The 19,524-nt window shown below is 45.3% G+C and overlaps 1 protein-coding gene across 6 annotated transcripts in view; it reads right to left on the reverse strand.

Moving 5' to 3' along the window:
* Window positions 1-2,791: 2,791 nt before the first annotated feature.
* The window catches only part of DNAAF11 (dynein axonemal assembly factor 11), an 80,058-nt gene continuing 63,325 nt past the window's right edge, over window positions 2,792-19,524 (reverse strand). For 4 of the 6 annotated variants that reach the window (XM_060287617.1, XM_060287615.1, XM_060287616.1 and 1 more), the window contains 2 exons: window positions 11,067-11,152; window positions 4,090-5,126 (listed from right to left, as the gene is read on the reverse strand). In XM_060287617.1, the coding sequence (XP_060143600.1) occupies window positions 4,949-5,126; window positions 11,067-11,152 (264 nt within the window). In that variant the 3' untranslated portion in view covers window positions 4,090-4,948. Of the gene's footprint in view, window positions 4,037-4,089; window positions 5,127-11,066; window positions 11,153-19,524 lie in introns of those variants that run through there. The other 2 variants (XR_009559658.1, XR_009559657.1) reach the window with 2 other exon arrangements.

Here is a 19,524-nt window from a genome sequence, read left to right on the forward strand (position 1 = left end):
AGGGGCATCAGCCTAGAGCCGGCAGCACAAGCCACGGGATGGGCCCAAGTGTCCCGGGAGAGGGAGAGTGTGAACGTGGAGGAGAGGATGTGACAAAGGGGTCACCTGGCTACCGGCCTGATGTGATGGCCGGAGGAGCCATAGGTCGCTCAGCAGAAAGAGGACAAGAACCGGGAGAACGGGTTCTCGGGGGAGAGACTTCTCTGGCACCCGATGTGCTCCTTACACTTAGTAGGTGCTCAGGAAATGTGTACGGATTGAAGAGACCCATAAGCATGGCTAACCGAGGCTCAAGGAAAACACCAGACCCAAGGGAAGGAGCAAAGTCAGGGAGCAGACGTGTAAAAGAGCATCTAGTTTGAGCTGAGGTTTGAGAGCAGCAGATGCCTTGGCCTGACATGCGTCAACTGGAGACGCGGCAGCACTTTCCCTCCAATGTGTCAGGCAAGCTGTGACAGGCTGCGAACCTTGGCTGCTGTACATGGCGCGTGGAGCCCCAGCTGTCAGGCAGAGGGCAGCCTTCCCGGGAGTGGGTGGGGAGCAGGGCACTGTCCCCGCGGCCTGGGCCTGGCGCAGCTCTCACACCTCCCATCAAGGTCACGGTTGGCAGCTTCCTCTTGACATTCGCAGGCCACTCACACGCAGGGGGTTCCTGCTGCAAAGCTCGTCCTGATGGCTGGGGGCAGGATGCAGAGACGCGAATGGCTGGGCTGGGGACGGTGGGACATCACGGCCAGTGATAGAGAAGGGCCAGTTCATGCTGCTCAAGAAAAACCCCAGCAACGAAAGCAGGAGAAAAAAAACGCAGGGGCTGGCGTGCTTGGGTACTGGGGACAGAGGATGACATCACACCCTGTGCGATGTCCTTTCTGCTGGGAACTGAGAGCCGGGAGGGAAGGCCACTCCTGTCCCTGCTGGAGCTGATGTGGGGACTTAGGCAGTGAGCCTTCTCAGAGTAAGAGACGAGCAGAGGCACAGGGAGAGGAGAGTGACACAGGGAGAATTTGGACAAAGCAGCCCGGGCTCCGGATTCTGGGATCACGCGTTATTAGTATAAACTTAATGTTGAATGCTCACCTGCAGCTCTGATCAAAACATGGTATAGTTTCCCCTTTCTTCAGTGTGGGTGATCCTTCCCTGGCCCTGGATGAAGATTTAAGCAGACCCAATGGTATTTTCTTGTATTCTTGGGTAACAGATGACGCTTCAGCCATTTGAATCATATTCTCAGTCTCCGTTCAGTAATGTCCCCTATCACAGTCCAAACCTCGGCATTACATCTTCTCCTCCCCCTCCCCTGCCCCATCTCAGGCTGCTTAGGTTGGAAACCAGTAGCTGACAATATGGCTGTTCTCTTATCCTGCCCCGCTGCCCCCCACCCCCCCCAACCACCGCTGGATCCGAGACCTAGCTCCATCCAGGAGGAGTCAGGGTTAGAGAAGCGTGAGGGAAGACGGGCAAAGGGGAGTGTGCCTCCCTCCATCCTGCTGTGTGCCCTGGAGCCTGACCCCTGGGACCTGACCAATAGGCTCCCTCGGCCCCAGCCTCCAGTTGGGTTTGGCCAGTGGGAAGCTCTAGCCAGGGATGGGGGGAAGCAGGAGAGTAAGGTCAAGATGTTTATTCCCCTGCTCCCTCCCTGCTGGCTGCATCCCTGCAACAAGTTCCGGGCTCCTGTCAGTGGCCTACGACCCTCTCTGGGTCCTGGTGACGACCTCCTCCCTTCTACCACTCAAGCGCCAAGCTAGGAACTGCCCAGACCTTGACAGAGGCAGGTAAGACAGTCCTTACCCGGCTTGGTCAGGCTTCCTGCTCTGTCAGCCTGGAGGAGGGTGGAAGCTGACTCTTCTCCCTCTGGAGGCCTTTTCATGGACTCCTCAGAGGTCTCCCGTTCGTCCATCTCCTACATCCCGCAGCCCTGGCCTCTGAGATTCCCTCCCTCCTCAGCCCCCAGCATGAAGCAGCACGCCCCCAGCCTCTGCCGTGGAGCTTCTCACCCCTCCAGGAAGCCCAGAAAAGTCTTTCCCCTTTGCAGGCGGGGAGCCTTGCTGAGAATGAATAAGGAGGGAGAGGGGGAGAGAGAGAGAGAGAGAGAGAGAGAGAGGGGGGGGAAAGAGAGCGAGAGAGAGCGAGAGCAAGAGAGAGAGACAGAGAGAGAGACAGAGAGAGAGAGAGAGAGCGCGAGAGAGAGAGCGCCAGCCACGTGGGGTGCAAACAGCTGGGAGCCTCCAGCTGTAAGTGCCTTTGGGATTCGCTCCAGCTCTCCAGCTGTGGTCACCTCACTCTCCCCGGCAGCTTCCGGCCAATAACTAAATGTGGCAGGAGCAGCCGGGCGTGGCCATTTCTGTCCAACATGCCCGTCTTCCGTGGACCATTTTGTGTGCCTCTCTGGGCTGGCCTAGGCATTCTCACAGCTGCACTGCAGTCTGAGGCTCCTTTTAACCAATCCTCCTTCCTCGTTTTTCAGATGTCAAGACTGTATCTAAAATCTAAAGTCTAAAGCCTTTCCTACTCCTGCCCCCTCTCTTCATCCTTCCAAGCCACTACCCCCAATAAACCTCCCACACTCTAACTCTCTCTTGGTGTCTGCCTCCTAGAGTAGCCAACTGTCACAAACTTCCTCAAGGACCTTCTAGCTTCTGACCACTCCCTGGTCCCAGGCAACGACCGTGCGTCTCTGGTTTTAGTTATGGTAACACTCCACTTCCACATACCAATCCTGCTCTGGTTGCCATTGCTGCAGAACAAACTCTCCCTACGTTTAGTGGATTACAACCATTTTATTTTGCTCACAATGTTGTGTGTCAGAGTTTGGGAAGGCTCAGCAGGGTGGTTCTCACTTTGACGTTTCTCATGCAATTGCAGCCAGATGGTAGCCAGGACTGGACATCAAAGATGGTGCACTCCTATGTCTGGCAGGTAATGCCGTCAGCTGAGAGTGCTTCTGGGGCAATGGACAGGAACACCTCCTGCGGCATCTCCAGCATGGCAGCCCCAGGGGAGCTGGACTTTTTACATGGCAGCTGGATTCCCCCAGAGAGAGTGTCCCAAGAGAATCAGATGGTTGTAATATGGCCTTTTCTGATTTAGCCTTGACAGCACATAGTATCATTTTATCATTATGCTGTAGGTTGCAAGCAAGTCACTAAGGTTGGTCCATATTCAAGATAGGAGGGCAGAGACCCCACCTCTTGATGGGAAGAGTGTCAAATAATTTGCAGACATCTACAATGACCAATTTGACAATGGCAGAAACCAACAGGGAGCTCCTTACATGGCACTATACCCCAGGGGACCATCCATCACCTGCTGGAAAGTCGATTACACTGGAACACTTCCACCCATCATGGAAGGAGCGGTGCTTTGTTCTCACTGGAATATACGCTTGTTCTGAACATGAATCTGCCTTCCTTCCTACAGTGCTTCTGCCAAAGCCACCATCTGTGGGTTTACGCAGTGGGTGCACTATTCACTGCCACAGTACTTCATGGAGCACCGCCTCTGGCCGAGGAACTCATTTTCACAGCAAATGAAGTATGCCCGTGGAGTTATATCTAGGGAATTCGCTGGATTTACCATGTTCATCATCATCCTGGAGCAGCTGACCTGGTAGAACAATGAAGTGGCCTTTTGAAGACGCAGCTACAGGGCCAGCTGGGTGATAATACCTCGCACGGGTGAGATCATGTTCCCAAGGATAAAGTATGGGCTCTGAATCCCTAGCCAGCATGTGGTGCTATTTCTCCCAGAGCCAAGAAGCGTGGATCTGGGATCAAGGGATCGAAATGGGAGAGGGTCCTCTCACTAACACCCATAATGATGAACTGGCCAGTTTCATTCCTGTTCCTGCAACTTTGGGCCCTGCTGCTTTAGAGGTATTGGTTCCAGAGGCGAGAGCATTTCCACTGGAGAACAAACAGAACTGCCTTCTGACTGCAGGCTCTTACCACTGCCTGACGGGGTCCGTGTTTGTACATTTCACTGCCTTGTCACCACCGACCCCTTGATGAACAGAGCAGGTCCCAGGGCTCAGGAGCTGCTGAGTAAAATATTTGCTGATCAGAACCTGATTTAAATGCTAGTAAATCATGGTCAGAGTGAAGATAGTTTTCGTATATTGTATGTGGAATATTGAGTTCATAATGTTCTAGATAAAGAGGAGGTGCAAGTATTTAAAACGTGAAGAAGGAAGTAGGGGAGGGAGAGTAGGATGAGAAGGAAGGTGAAGAAAGAGGAGGGAGAGGAGTAGCGGAGGAAACAGGGAAAGGAGGCTCGGGGGGAGGGAGGGAGCGGAAATGCACAACGTACAGTGCCAGGCACTTCAGACGGTTCATCTGGAGACAAACCTACATACACGGCAAGTATTCTTCCTCCCCAGTCACAGATGGAGCCACTAAGGCGTGGGGAAGTTCATGCACTTGCTGAAGTTTCATCCAAAGCGACTGAAAGGGAATCTGACTTCAAGGTGTCTCATTTCCAACCTCATCTTCTTGCCATTATACCTCGCCATCAGAGAAAGCAGACATGTCATGAGAAGAAAACAGAAACACTGCTTAAAATCACCTGAAAGCATTCCAATTTGATCTGAAATTACGATTTTAACTTCTGAGCTTGACCCGTCTGCCGAAGCACAGGTTTAATAATCTGTGCTTTAATCCACAACTTCATCTATCTGCACAAGCAGGCAATTCTGGGATTTATAATCAGCGTGTTTCTATAATAGTTCTGTGATTTACTGAACATTTTCCCTAGCCAACACTTTACTATAGACAAATGATGTTATAGCATTTTGAAGGTACACATTTTAATTGTAAACTGGTTTGAGAATATTAATGTACAAAGTAGGACCTAAAACATCGGAGGAGTAATGTTGACAATAACTGTGTTTACCCCAGAAATAACATACACGCACTCTCTGCACTGAGTGCACAGTCGGTGCAGCCTGAAGTTTTCAAATCAACGGAGGCACTTCGGGATTATCTTCAAAGTCTGGATCTCCCTCGCTTGGTATGATTTTGGGTTCAGCTTGAACTCTTCTGGGCGTGTGTTTTTTCGCTTGAAATATGTTAGCCACATCAGGGAAGGCATGCTTGCTGGGATCTACTTCTAGTCTCTCCATTTGCTGGCTTCTACAACAAAAAGGGCAAAGGAAATTGAGATATCAGTTTTAAGTAAATTTCAGGTAGATTCAACTCATTCATTCATTTGTTCAGCAAATATCGGCAAGTACTATCCCTGGAGCATGGAGGCAAAGATAGAACCCCATCCCTGGTTTCAAGTAGCTTAGAGCCTAGTAGAAGCAAGAGTCGACCCTTGGAGAAATAAAGTGCTAAAGAGCGCCGCAGGGCCATGCTGACGTGCAGGCAGGTGGAGGAGAGGGCAGCGGGGAGACTCTGCTTACCTAAGATTTTTTTGATAATTGAAATGATACAGCAGGCCATGCCCCAGAGCCAAGATCAATAATAGAATCACACCAGGCAGTTCTCACTCCTGAATGGAGCTAATCAGGCTCCTGGACCCTGCTGCTTCAGACCACTCAGCCTGCACTACAAGTTCAGGTGCACACCAAGCTTAGCCCACAGTTTCCCCTCCCACAAGAACCCACTCCTCCGCCGGCACTCCATCCTTCCAGTGATAGCTGGAGTGAAACAGACCCAGGAAGCAGCTCTGCTGGCCACTGAGTCCCCTTATCACCGTCATAGAGAAAACTCTAGATGATACAGTCACAGGGCTGCTTTTCTGGCAATTTCCATTCCATAGGCCTGGAGTTGGACCCAGTAATCTGTATTTATATAAAGTTCCCCCAGGGATATCGATGATTTAGAAATTATTTTGGAATCACCGCACCATTAATTCATTCAGTTATTCAACAGATATACCTTAAATGCCGACTGTATTCTAGTTGCTGTGCTAGACACCAGAAATAGCATGGTCTGTGCAAACAGACAAGCTTCCTGGTAACATCTAGGAGTGCAGTGTTGTGTTCAATAGAAAAGTTATCATATCGTCATGTAATTGTCTCATTACCGACCTGTTCTCCCTATAAGACTGACATCTTTGAAGCAAAGGTATTGTCTTTTTCATCTTGTATCTTTGGCGTATAGCTTTACCGAATAAATAGTTGTTGAATAAATGAAAAAAAAAGTTATTATTGTGGATTAACGAAATTAAATAAGAAATTATCTCTGACCTAAGGAATATCACAGTCAGTCTAATCCAGGAGCTCCAAACCCATGTTCTCAGACCAAACTCGTGCAGCAGACACAATGTGGTGGGGGAAGGAGGTCCGATTTTCTTTGGAAAGTGTAAACTCTGCTGTTCTTACAGCCCTCCCGCTCATTCCTGTAATCTGCACAGCCCTTGAAAGATCTGACTTTTTGATTCCTTAGTATCTTGACTAATACTTCTGGACCTGCTGAAGAAAAATACAAAGTATACAAAGTCTATAAAAGGGCATTTTCTGAAGTCCCAGATTGTACACTATAAACAGTGTTAAGAAGTTACAGTTTTCAAAGACTTGCATTACAGTCACTATTAACTATAGCGTACTTTTTAATTCATCTGTTCTTATTAAAAGACTATGATATTTATGGCTTAATTAAGTAAATATCTAAATTCATCTATTATAATTATGCTGTCCTTGACTTTGAGGAAAAGCAGCCCATCTCAATTGTAGGCATATCTCTTGGGCCATAATTTCTGGATCTCAGTAATAAACTATGAGCTTAGCTAGTATGTATATAGTTATCTGCAGAGCCCCTGCTTCAGATGTTGTGAGGAATAGTTTGCATGCAGGGCTTTAATGACTCATGAATCTCTGGGCCTGAGGCACCTGAGGACCACACTCGTCCCCAAAATAAAGAGGAGAGGGGCTTTTCTCCCTGGCTGCTTCCTGTCCCTATGTCACAGGCCTAAAGTGACAGATGCCCATTGCTGGTTTTACCCACTACCTGGCTGTCAGACCAGAACCTCTGGCACCTACTAAGAATAGCTGGAAGACGGAATGAATAAATTTATTACCATGGAAGAAAGAAAGAAAATGTCTAAAATCAGTAGGCAGTAGGCGTAAAATACATCAACGATTGACTCTTTCTATTAAAGAACATAAAGAAATGATAATCTGTTGGGCTAGCTTATTTGGACCGAAGACTCCCACTACCCATGAAAAACTTTACTGAGATTGTGAAAGATGTGGTAAGATAATTAGGATCCACAAGGTCAGAATTCAGTGAAAGGAGGAACCCAGAAAGGGGAATGGAGTCCTGAGACCACCTTTGCCCTGAGGGCATTCGGTGAGCCCCTAAAGTCAGGCTTTGGTCTTGCTGGATGTACAGAGTCTGGGGACAGAGGGCCAGGCCCTGAGCGTGCCAGGTGGGCAGTCTAACAGGATGTCCTCTCCCCAGTAAGGGTGCAGTCCCAAAGGGCTTTCGCCTCCTGTACGAGTGAATGAGAAGTAAACCCGCTCTGCCCACCTCCCCAGGGGGCTGTGAGGGGAGGTGCCCCAGTGGGACAGAAGAGGGATGAGTTGTCACCACAGGCTGGCAGTTCCATGGGTTTATAGCAGCTAAAAAACAAACAAACAAACCCTCAATCTTGAACTTAGACTGAAGTGGTTCTAAACTAGCAGTGTCTTTAGGATCTGCCCCAAAGCACACATCAATGCTCCCTGGCAGCGCACCTCCTGGACCTCTGAGAAGCCCCCAGCAAGGCAGCAGATCACAGGAAAGAGTAAACAAGCACTCAAGTAAACGGGCACTCTGCATAAGAATCAGCAGAAGCAACAAGAACAGAAATAGAGACGCAACAACTTCAGATAGTGACTAGGAAAGCATGAGTTATAAAAGCACTACACTTACGTTTAAAAAAAATATTCCAGACTTGAGAGTAAAATGCTGAAAACTTTCGGTCTGGAATTGGCAATAAGACAAAGATGCCTGCTATCACCCTCTTTTCAACATCGTACTGGATTTTTTCCCTATGCAGTCATGCGCGAAAAAGGAAAGATACAGGTTTGGGAAGAAAGAAAGCCATCATTCTTTGCCATATATCATCAGGGAAACGGGAGTTAAAACAACAATGACATACCACCACACACCTATTTAGAATGGTCCAGATCCGAACACCGACAGCACCAAACGCTGGCCCGGATGTGGAGCAACAGGAACGCTCACACATGACTGGTGGGGAAGCAGAAGGGTGCAGCCCCTTCAGAGGACAGCTCGGCAGCTTCTCACATAACTAAACATATTCTTACCACACGACCCAGCAGTTGTGCTTCTCGGCATTTACCCAAAGGAGCTGAAACTTTATGGCCACATAAAAACCTGCGCAGGATGTGTATAGCAGCGTTATTCATAATTGCCAAACAACTGGAGCAGCTAAGATGCCCTTCAGTGGGTGAATGGATAAATTAAACTGTGGTCCATCCAGACAATGGCATATTACTCAGCATTAAAAAGAAATGAGCTAGCAAGCCATGAAAAGACATGGAGGAACCTTAAATGCATATTACTAAGGAAGAGAAGCCAATCTGAAAAGGCTACGTACTGTATAATTCCAATTACATAACACTTTGGAAAAGACAAGATTATGGTGACAGTAAAAAGACTAATAGTTGCCAGGGGCTGTGAGTGGGGAGAGCGGGATGCATAGGTGGAGCACAGAGGATTTGCAGGGCAGTGAAACTACTCTGTATGACACTATAGGAATGGATACATGTCATTATACATTCGTCCAAACCCATAGAACGCACAACACCAAGACTGAGCCCTAACGCAGATTACGGATCTGGGTGCTAACGACGCATGGATGCAGGCTCACCAGCTGTAACAAATGTTGCACTCTGATGGGGGATGTGGATAATGAGGGAGGCTGCGCCTGAGCTGGGGCAGGGAGTATATGGGAAATCTCTGTGCCTTCCACTTGATTTTGCTGTGAACCTAATAAGACTGCTCTAAAGAAGAAAGTCTAATTTTTCAAAACGACACCATGAGGAGAGTAAGAAGGCAAGCCCAGGAATGGGCTACGTTTTATGGTCCTGCTTCCACCACTCACTTAACAACTTTGCGATCTTGGACAAATTGCTCTATCTCTTTGAACCTCAGTACATTAGGATACGAGGATTTATACTGCAGTTATTTTGAAGAGTAAAGATAGCGTATAGCATCATATAGCACAGGGTAGGCACTCAGTACTCAGTAAGTCCACTTTTGAGGAAGTTGTGTGTTTTCCGTCATCGTACAGTGTCACAGGACCACAAGAGTTCACTGGGTCAGTGACCTTCCCCCCAAACATGACCCCATCTGGTCCCAGTGAACATAACTCTCCTTCCCTTCATCTTCTCCCTCTATTCACTCTGTCTCCACAGCATGAGGAAAGGACCACTCAGGCTATGAGAGGGTTGAGGGGCCTATTCCGACCTCCCTGCCCCCAGTTACCGCTGCCTCTGTAGTCCTTTCCCCCAAGCCAACAACCTGCCTGACCTCGTGCCCATGTGCAGCATTTACAGGTGGCTGTTAGGCTAATGGGTTGCCCAGCCAGAAGCTGAGAGAATGTGTGTAAGGAAGTTTGTCAGTGATTAAGGAGCACCACAAACAACCTTCCCATCGATAGATTATGAACGGTCGTCAGGTGATCCTTTCTCAGTAACGAAAAAGAAAAAGAAAGGCTTTGTGAAAATACTGCAGGAGGTCCTCTTATGACGAATTGTGCTAGGATATCTCTAATCATCAAGTGTAATCACAGTAATGACGGTTTTCCTGGAGTCTTGAAAACCAGCTCCAAACTTTGGCAATGACTTGGTTTCCAATCCCTGTGATTCCTCATAAATTAGATTCGAACTCTTTACATGTGTTTGATGCCGCTGGGGGTTAATTATGACCGTGAAGATTCATAGTAGTCCTAACACCCTTGATTCTCTGTAAATTACACATGTATCTGAAATGGAAATCACTGAGCTGGGAAACATGAGAGTGGCTTTCCAAGGTTAAAAACAGCAACCCGCTTTTCAGAAGGAATTCAACTCCATACCTGTTGTTTAAACAAACCCCGTGTTTGAAAATCTCTACAAAATTTGACAGTTGTCTTTGAATATATACGAATGCCTGACTGCTTGTATTATGCAAGATATAAATATAGTTCCTGTTCAGGTATTTTTATAGTGGCAATTCTAGCATATACATTTGTATCTCAAAGATAGTTTGCCTTGGTCCAAAATAGAGTCTGCCGTCTGGACGGTACGAGTCTGGAAATCACGGCAAGGAGAAGGAGGGTTGAAAGAGCTGGGATGCTCATTCTAAGGAAGAACTGAGAAATAATGAGAGCTTTGTCTGAACTACTCTAAGGATTGTCACTGCTTGTGGGAAGTGGGCTTTGTTCTGGGGTGTCTCTGGGGGCAGAGCTAGAACCTTCAGTTAGGAATCAAAGAGAAGCTTTCAGACACTGGGGGAATATTGAGAATGCCACGAAGATTCTCTTGAGAGGGTGAGGATCCTGTTGAGAAGGAAGCTTAAGCCAAGGCTGGAAGGTGACCTATGACTGACAAGAGGGCACACACGGGGCCTCTCGGTCCTTGCAGCCCTGAGGGTTTTGGAATCTATGACGTGACACAGGTCATAAAAGGGAGGCGGTGAGCAGTGTTAGGAGCAGGGCTCAGCAGAGTCGTCCCAACAGGTCACAGCTACATGACCTCCTGACATTCCAAACTCCTCCCTCCCTCATTTTCCTCGTCTGTAAACTGAGGGTAAAAATTGTGAGGATTAAATGCGTTACTATGAGTAAAGCACACGGAATGGTGCCCGATACAAAGCAAGTGCCCGGTCGATGTAGCTGTCGGTGTGGCTATTGCCACTTTTATTATTGTCACCGGAAGCTGGAACCTAAATATACACAGATCTGTTTCTGAGCCCTGCAAATCAAGAGTCTAAGTTTGGGGAATAAACATTAATGTTCATGGTATGAATCCTTTTTGAACTTTCAGTCACTGTACCTATGTGGAAGGTGCATTCTAGGCACCAAATGACAATGAAGAGAACTCTAAGCGAAGTTAAGACGGGCTGAGGGGAGGGCACCTTTTGTTCGTCTTCTCCCTGCTGCTGTCCGGCGTGCTTTTCACTGGCTTTGATGTTCCTTGACAACCTGTGATTATCTCGCCCACCTAAAACAAAAACACAGGACATAGTTAGTGATACATTCTCTCTGATACATCTTCAAAAATATACACTATATATTTTTTAAATGCTAAAACATTTTAATTTCCACTACATATTCCATGAAAGAGTCTGACTTTAAGCCCCTACATGGGGCATGAGAAAGCTCCAATAGTCGCCCTGTATCCATGGGGATGCGTGCTAAGACCCCCAGTGCATGCCTGAAACCACAGATAGTACCAAACCCTGTATATAGTATGTTTTTTCCTTTACACACATACCTGTGATGAAGTTTAATTTATAAATTAGGCACAGTAAAATACTAAAAACAATAACTAGTGATAAAGCAGAACAATTATTGCAATATACTGTAATACATGTTACAAAATTGTTCAGATTTAATACCTTTTCCATCTTAACTAAGCACCTATCACTCACTGTGGCCATAAGTTTTGCAATTTGAGGTACGGCGGCAAAACCAGCATGAATTTCTTTTTCCTTCCTCACAATTTCACGGGTAGAAGATTCGTTCATACTGCAGATCTTAATAACCTCAGCATATGCTTTTCTTTCTTTCCTTATTAAGTCAGGAACTTTCACCTTTTCAATTAAAGGAAGCACTTTAAGGCTTCTCTTTCCTCGGTTTCAGTTACCCATGGTCAACAGTCTGAAAATATTAAATGGAAATTCCAGAAATAAACAATTCATATGTTTAAAACTGTGGGCCGTTCTGAGCAGCATGATGAAATCTTGCACCATCCTGCTCCGCCCTGCCCAGAATGTGATGTGAATCATCCCTTTGTCCAGTGTATCCCACCAGTTCCTTAGTCACTTAGTAGCTGCCTTGGTTATCAGATCAACTGTGCTCGGGTTCAGGTAACCCTTAGTTTACATAATGGCCTCAAAGCGCAAGAGTAGTGATGCCATTGGTCAGAACCCCAGAAAGCCTAGCCCATTGTTTATCACATGTATGCTTCAATACATGGACGGTGACTGAGCAAATGAAGCAAGGCATCCTTGTCTGGGGGGACTATAGCATCAAATCTGGGGAGGTGAGTGTTCTTATTGCCCTTGATGGCAATCCGTCTCCTATGCGGTGGTACAAGCAACCGTTGTTTTAGATACTGCGGTTGTATATTTTTCCATCATATTTTATAAAAATTCAATCTGTGTGTGTATGTGTGATTTAGTTCAGTCCCTTCCCACAGACCTCATGGGAGGGCCTACGTGCAATGCAGCAAGGAAAGGTCTGCTTAAACACCACCCTTTCAATCATGTATTGAACACTTGACTAGGGAAAATACCTTTAAGCATGACCAATGGTTTGTGTGATGGCCAGACTTTTGCTGAGACTCCAGAAGAGAAAAAAACAACAACAAATGCCTCATGTACCAAACACAGGAAGTTTCAAGGCTGGAAGAGTTTGTTCAGAAACATCTTTTAAAAGGTATATTCTGCATAACAAAAACATGTAGAAGGAAACCATGAAAGAGCGAGCAATGGAAGCCACCAATGCAGTGTTCACTGGATAATTAGAGGAGGTGACTCATGGAAAGGATCGCTCAGTGAAGCATGTTTTTATCATCAAACGAGGTTTGCTTTGGAGGCAGCTAATTCCGAAATGATGTATTTGCTATGTTTTAAAGTCTATTTCATGCCAATTTTACTGCTTTCCATTCATTTCTTGCTGGCCCATGATGTTACATTTTTGGATGTTCATGTGCCAGGGTAGGAAGGTTTATGCTATTTTAAAGTGAAAACTTAAACGTTGTTTTTTTTTTTCTTTTCTCTGATTGAACTAGTGTGATGGGTACAACTATTTCCCCCATGTTCCTGGCCTATCCATAAAGAAATGGAAATGCTTTTCAGTTTCTATCGATGCCAGTTCTGGTTTATTAAGCCACATTAATGTCAAATATGAGGGCAAGGAAAGACAGAGTTGAGGAGACTAAACAGAGATGCCTTGCAGTTGAGGGAGCAGAGGGCGGTAGTAGGCGTTGGGGTAATGAAAGCTGGCACCTTCCTCCTGGGGTGTCTCGGGGGTGAGTGGGGTCAGCAGGACCTCCCTCCGAGAGGCATGGCGGCAGGCTGTCGGGGAGCAGTGCTGTCCAGAATTTTCTGCAACGATGGAAACGTTTCGGGCTGTCCAACACGGGGCCCCAGAGCACTCGCAATGCTGTTAGTGTAACCGAGACACTAAAGTTTTCATTTTATTTCATTTTTAAGTAATTTTAATTTCTACTGACCAAGCCAGAGAGATGGGAACATGACCAGAGTGAGCCCCAAACCTATGCGTGGGCTGCCCAACTCTTCTTTGGGAGTGAAGGTCATCCATCCATACCAGTTACCCCTAATTTATCCGAAGTCCTTGACCACATGGCCTTTTCAGTTCTGGAACTCTCTGCTCCTTCCTTGACATGCCTGGGACCTGGAACTGAGCGTGAGAATCCGGAGCCTATGTTTCAATCTCTCTGATCAATGTGGGGTGTAGGCTGCTCCCTTAGCCCAACTCGGGACGACTTATCTAAAGGACCACGTGAGCCACAGAGCTTGGGCAGGCAGTGGCTGGGGCCTCTGTCAGGCCGGCAACGCAGCTCAGCTTCTCCCCTTTCCCAGTCATGCTTCCTCCCCTCCCACAGGTGTGGATCCCCAGGCTGCTCCCCAGCAAATGTTCTGCAAGCGCACCTCCATCTCAGGGTCTGCTTCTTGGGGAGCAGTGGCATCTGAGAGCCTTTTTATTTTTTAATATTTTAATTACATTAAATGAGACCAATGTTACTTAAAATTCATGAAAATGTCAACTTCAAGAAAAAAGGCTTTTGAGCCCAAAGCACAGGTTTTGTATTGCTTCGTGCTGTAAATGCGCTAATCAGAATGGGAGCACACGCATAATTAGAGTCTTACAACACCCCAGCTCTAACACTGCTATTTGTCCCATAATAAGCTCAGACAAAGATTCTCTGTGTTTATGGAAATGCAAATAGAATCGCAAATTTGGAACTTTTCTTCACCAGGAATTTGCTATGTACCAGAATCTCAATGTGTTGCTTATTTTTAAAAGATATTTTCAGCTCATTTAGTTTCAAATGTTCTTTTAAGTTTAAAAGTTAGGGGGAATTAAGAAATCAGCAGTAAGAAAAGTATTAACACCAGCATTCATACTGACACCAAAATTCATCTTAACAACAATATTTATATGAATAGCAGGAAAAACTCTTCTGATAAGAGATCTAATTTTCCCAAGTAGGGACCAAAGTTCAGAATTTCAAGGTACTGAAATAGTAACATGTGGTTTCCCTCTATACCTGCAGCCCAGTGCTACTCGTCCTCTAGAAAATGATGCTCATTAACATCAAACTTCCTATTCACTTGTACAAAGTGTGTTTAGGGGTGACTAATGCGAAAGGTGTAAGGGCCAAAATATGTTTAATAAATTAGACAAAGTGGAGCAAATGGTTTCCTGAATCCATAGAGGGAAATGTAAGCAACTGCTTGGAAATTCAATTGTGGGATAGGCACAAAGGTACAAATTAACATTTTAATAATATTAGGTTATTTTAACGCATAGATTCATGCAATTGAAAGTTGGGAGTGAACATGGAGGTAGGAATTGAGTCCCCTTTAGTTCAGAAGGCAAATGTCCCTTCAAAAGGCTTTCGTGAGAGCTGGTTTTCCAGCCTTGGTTTAAATAGCACCGTGGGATGGAGTCCCTTTACCTCCCTGGGGTAGCAGCCTACACTGAGACCATCTACATTTACCTTAACGTGTACGTGGCTGCTTTACCAACCATAAAAGTTACTAATGCCAAGAAATCCAGACTACCTACATGAGCTGTGTAAGAACACAGTAAACAGACGTGAGGGAGAGAGACCTACCTCCTAATCCTTATTTTTAGGTTGAACCATAGAAATTACCAACATCTGACTATTTTATATAGGTTTAAAATTTTTTTTTTTTTTTTTTGCGGTACGCGGGCCTCTCACTGCTGTGGCCTCTCCCGTTGCGGAGCACGGGCTCCGGACGCGCAGGCCCAGCGGCCATGGATCACAGGCGCAGCCGCTCCGCTGCATGTGGGATCTTCCCGGACCGGGGCATGAACCCATGTCCCCTGCATCGGCAGGTGGACTCTCAACCACTGCGCCACCAGGGAAGCCCTAAAAAATTTTATTTTATAATTAATTTATTTTTATTATTTTTTATTTTTGGCTGCGTTAGGTCTTTGTTGCTGTGCGTGGGCTTTCTCTAGTTGTGGCAAGCAGGGGCTACTCTTCATCGCGGTGCGTGGGCTTCTCATTGTGGTGGCTTCTATTGTTTCGGAGCACGGGCTCTAGGTGCACGGGCTCAGTAGTTGTGGCACACGGGCTCAGTAGCTGTGGCTCGTGGCCTCTAGAGCACAGGCTCAGTAGCTGTGGCGCACGGGCTTAGTTGCTCGGCGGCATGTGGGATCTTCCCAGACCAGGGCTCGAACCTGTGTCCCCTGCATTGGCAGGAGAATTCTTAACCACTGGACCAGCAGGGAAGCCCCCTGACTATTTTTGACCTAGAAAACCGTGATTTTCCACGGTTTAGCTTAATAGTTATTTACATGAAGTTAAATAAGAATATGTAAACAATCCCTCCATTTCAGATGAAGACTTGCTAGTGGGAAGTTAAAAGAGTGAATGGACAAAGAAAGTGGAATACAATGGAAGATATTTGTTACAAAAGAAAATGTAAACAATTGACCTTTTAACTTTTTCTTGTGAATTTCCCCTTGCTTCTTAAATAATAGTATTCAGGACAATGTGAGGTAAATTTCTCTTTCTCTTGGATCTTCATTTTGTATCACAGTTTCAACAATTACCTTCATTAAATCTTCTCAAAGAAATATTTACTGAGTATCTATTATGCACCAAGCATAGGACTGAGCAATAGATATGGAATGATAGATTTAAAAATTATCCCTGATCATCTCATGAGGAATAAAGACACAAAAGCAATTAAAATACACTAAGAGGGCTTCCCTGGTGGCGCAGTGGTTGAGAGTCCGCCTGCTGATGCAGGGGACACGAGTTTGTGCCTTGGTCCGGGAAGATCCCACATGCCATGGAGCGGCTGGGCCCGTGAGCCATGGCCGCTGAGCCTGCGCGTCCGGAGCCTGTGCTCCGCAACGGGAGAGGCCACAGCAGTGAGAGGCCCGCGTACCGCAAAAAAAAAAAAACACAACAAAAAAAACAAAACACTAAGAAAGTGCAATTGATAGAAATATGCACAGACTCTACAGAAGCCCAAGGGAGGGAGTCAGACTGGGCGGCGTGGGGAGCAGTGATCAAAGAAGACTTACTAAGGATGTGATATTTGATGTGAATTTTAAAGAATAAGTGGGAATTTGCCAGAAGATGGAGATTATGAGATGAAGATTATATAAGGAATTAAGAACATTCCAGAGAGAGAAAAAAGCATAAACAAAGACTGGAAGGTAAATGACCACATAAACGAGCACCGAATATTAGGCGGATAATAGCTAGAAATAAGGCTGAAGAACTAGGCAGAGGTCAGATCTTGGGAGACTTTAAGGTGTTTGGACTTTGCACAAGAGGTGATGGAGACTTTTGCAGTATTTTTTTTCAGTGACATAGGTATTCATCTCAGCTGAAAGAGCAACATTCTAAACGCACTTCCTATTTTCATTAGCCGAAGTGTGTGATGTTAACAAAAATACTAAGTCCAGTGGAGTGACGGCTTTTGAAAATGTCTCTTTCTTCACTAGATAAAAATATAATTTTATTTCTTTTTCAACTATTATAGTCAAGTTCTCCCCCACCCCAACTCTACTCTGAAAATACTAATGACATACAATCCTGTTAGGAAACTGTCTAAATGTGTGTAATGGCCAGCAAACTGATCGTAAGAACACTCGTAAACTGTTGGCTAATTTAGCTGTTCTTTGGGGCTTTCATTCACCTACAGACTCCAGATATATGCATATTTCTCTAGCTGCCCCCTGACTCTCATGAGGTAGGTTTTGAACTCTGCATTCAAGATCACCGAGTACCTATACATCCTTGTCAAAGGGGACATTTGCATGAAGTAAAATCCATTATCCACAGCTGCCCCAGCATGGAGGAACATGAATGTTAACATGAAAATTAAAGGGAGATTCTGCTTAAATAGATTCAAGATTTATGAATTGGCTTTTACCCTCTTCAGTCCAGTAGTTTAATGAGGGTGTGCCACGGTGCCAAACTCACAGTACAGGTTTTGAGCCTGTTTGTCGTCCTATCCATTTCTGGCCCTGTTCTGTTTGTTACAGGGAGATGGAACCCTGCAGGCTTCGTTCGTTATCAAGCTTCCCATGTCATCTGGCTTCCAGCTGGGCTTGGCCAATGGGAAGCATTGGCGGGAGGCAGGGGGACCAAGAAAGAGAGACTTCGGGTGCTTCTCCCATGATCTCTATTCACGTGAGCAACTTCTCCAGCAGTGGCAGAGTCTACCCTGTGGCTGCCCAAGGCACCTGCTGCAGGTCTGGCTTCTTCCAGGGGACCCTAGGGCGTGGTTTCTGCCAACATCACCTCCTCCCTCTGTCCTGGGAGTGGTGGTGGCCTGTAATGTTACAAATTTCAAGGTGGTCTTACTCTCCCTTCTTTGGCATCTCAGATCTTCTGCTACCTATGCAGTACATTTCCTGAATTCCTCATATAAATTCCTGCGTAAATTTCCTGTATACATAATTTTCAATACTTAAGTGTTTCCTGATTTTCCATTAGATACTTATTGATTTACTCCATGCTCTCAAACTGCGGGGTGCTTGTTAAAATACACGTTTCCACATCACCTAATTAGACTATGCAGATAGTGGCCTGGGAATCTAGTGTTTTGAACAAACTCTCTCCAGGTGATTCTTAGGATCAGGCAAGTTTTCTGTTTTTTTTTTTTTTGCTGTACGCGGGCGTCTCACTGCTGTGGCCTCTCCCATTGCGGAGCACAGGCTCCGGACGCGCAGGCTCAGCGGCCATGGCTCACGGGCCCAGCCGCTCCGCAGCATGTGGGATCTTCTCGGACCGGGGCACGAACCCGTGTCGTGCATCGGCAGGCGGACTCTCAACCACTGCGCCACCAGGGGAGCCCCAGGCAAGTTTTGAAATCAGTTTTAGCTGATCCCACGGCTTCTAGCCGTTCTGGATGCAATTCATGTATACAAGCCACATTTATGGGATGCCTATAACACCCCAGGAACAGGACCAGGAGCTATGATGCTATGGTGAACCAGAAAAGCATGGTCACTGCACTGATGAAACATCCCTCATCATCACTAAAATGATATACTTTGATCTACAGATGAGAGATAATAATTGTATAATTACACACAGTCATTTAATGGACTGATTTTAGATATTTAGATGGTTTACAATGTCTCATAATTATACTATGGTGTCTACCTGTATACATTAATTGCTATCATATATCCATTTTATTAGGAGAGTAAAAAATTAGAATTATTAGGTCATAAAGTACTTTTTAAGCTTGATATATGTTGACAATTTTATTTTCGAAAAGATTACATCATCCTCTATTTCCTCTAGCACTTTATTAGAGTACTGTTGAACCTTCACAGGCATGGAATTTTATTGATTGTTTTGCTAGAAAACTGGTAGCGGTTCTGGAAAGGGGAACCAAATAGCTGGGGAAGAGGGATGGAAAGGATGTTTGCTTTACTTGTAAACTTAATACTTTGGAATTTTGTCCTGTAAACACATTATCTACGTATTGTTAAATTATTTAAAAAAGGAGGCCATGAGACTGAGGGAACTCTAATACCATAGACGTTTTTGTGCTTCTTTTGTAACTGTGATTTACCTCTTTTCTATTGGGGTTTGGTATTTTTCTGAAACACTTTCATGAATTTATATGTAATACTGATATTATATCTTCTTTGGTCTTTTGTGGTGTTTTTCCTCGGCAATGGGACATGTCAGCATTTGAAAAACTGTATATTGTCTTGTTTATTAGTTTACTGTCTGTTTTCCTGCCACTAAAATGTAAACCCCAGGAGGAATTTCTGTGCTGGGTACATGACAGGCCCTCAAAAATTATTTGTTCAATGAATGAATAAATGGATGAAATATAAATGAACAATAAATGTTTATGAATGGTGGTTTTTGACATACAGCTTTGGTTAAAGTAACCAAAACTATTGCTTTTCCTTGGTGATTTCTGCCATTGTTAGCCAATCTCTGCAGAGAATAAAAGTAAATATTTACCTTATCTCCACTTATATGTTTATTTTTATTGAAGTATAGTTGATTTATAATATCATATTAGTTTCAGGTATACAGCATACTTTTATTTCTTTCTAAAAATATTTAAAAATAATATTTAATTCTTTAATCCATATGAAATT

Source organism: Globicephala melas, chromosome 17 (assembly GCF_963455315.2).
Source record: "Globicephala melas chromosome 17, mGloMel1.2, whole genome shotgun sequence".
Taxonomy (NCBI): Eukaryota; Metazoa; Chordata; class Mammalia; order Artiodactyla; family Delphinidae; genus Globicephala; species Globicephala melas.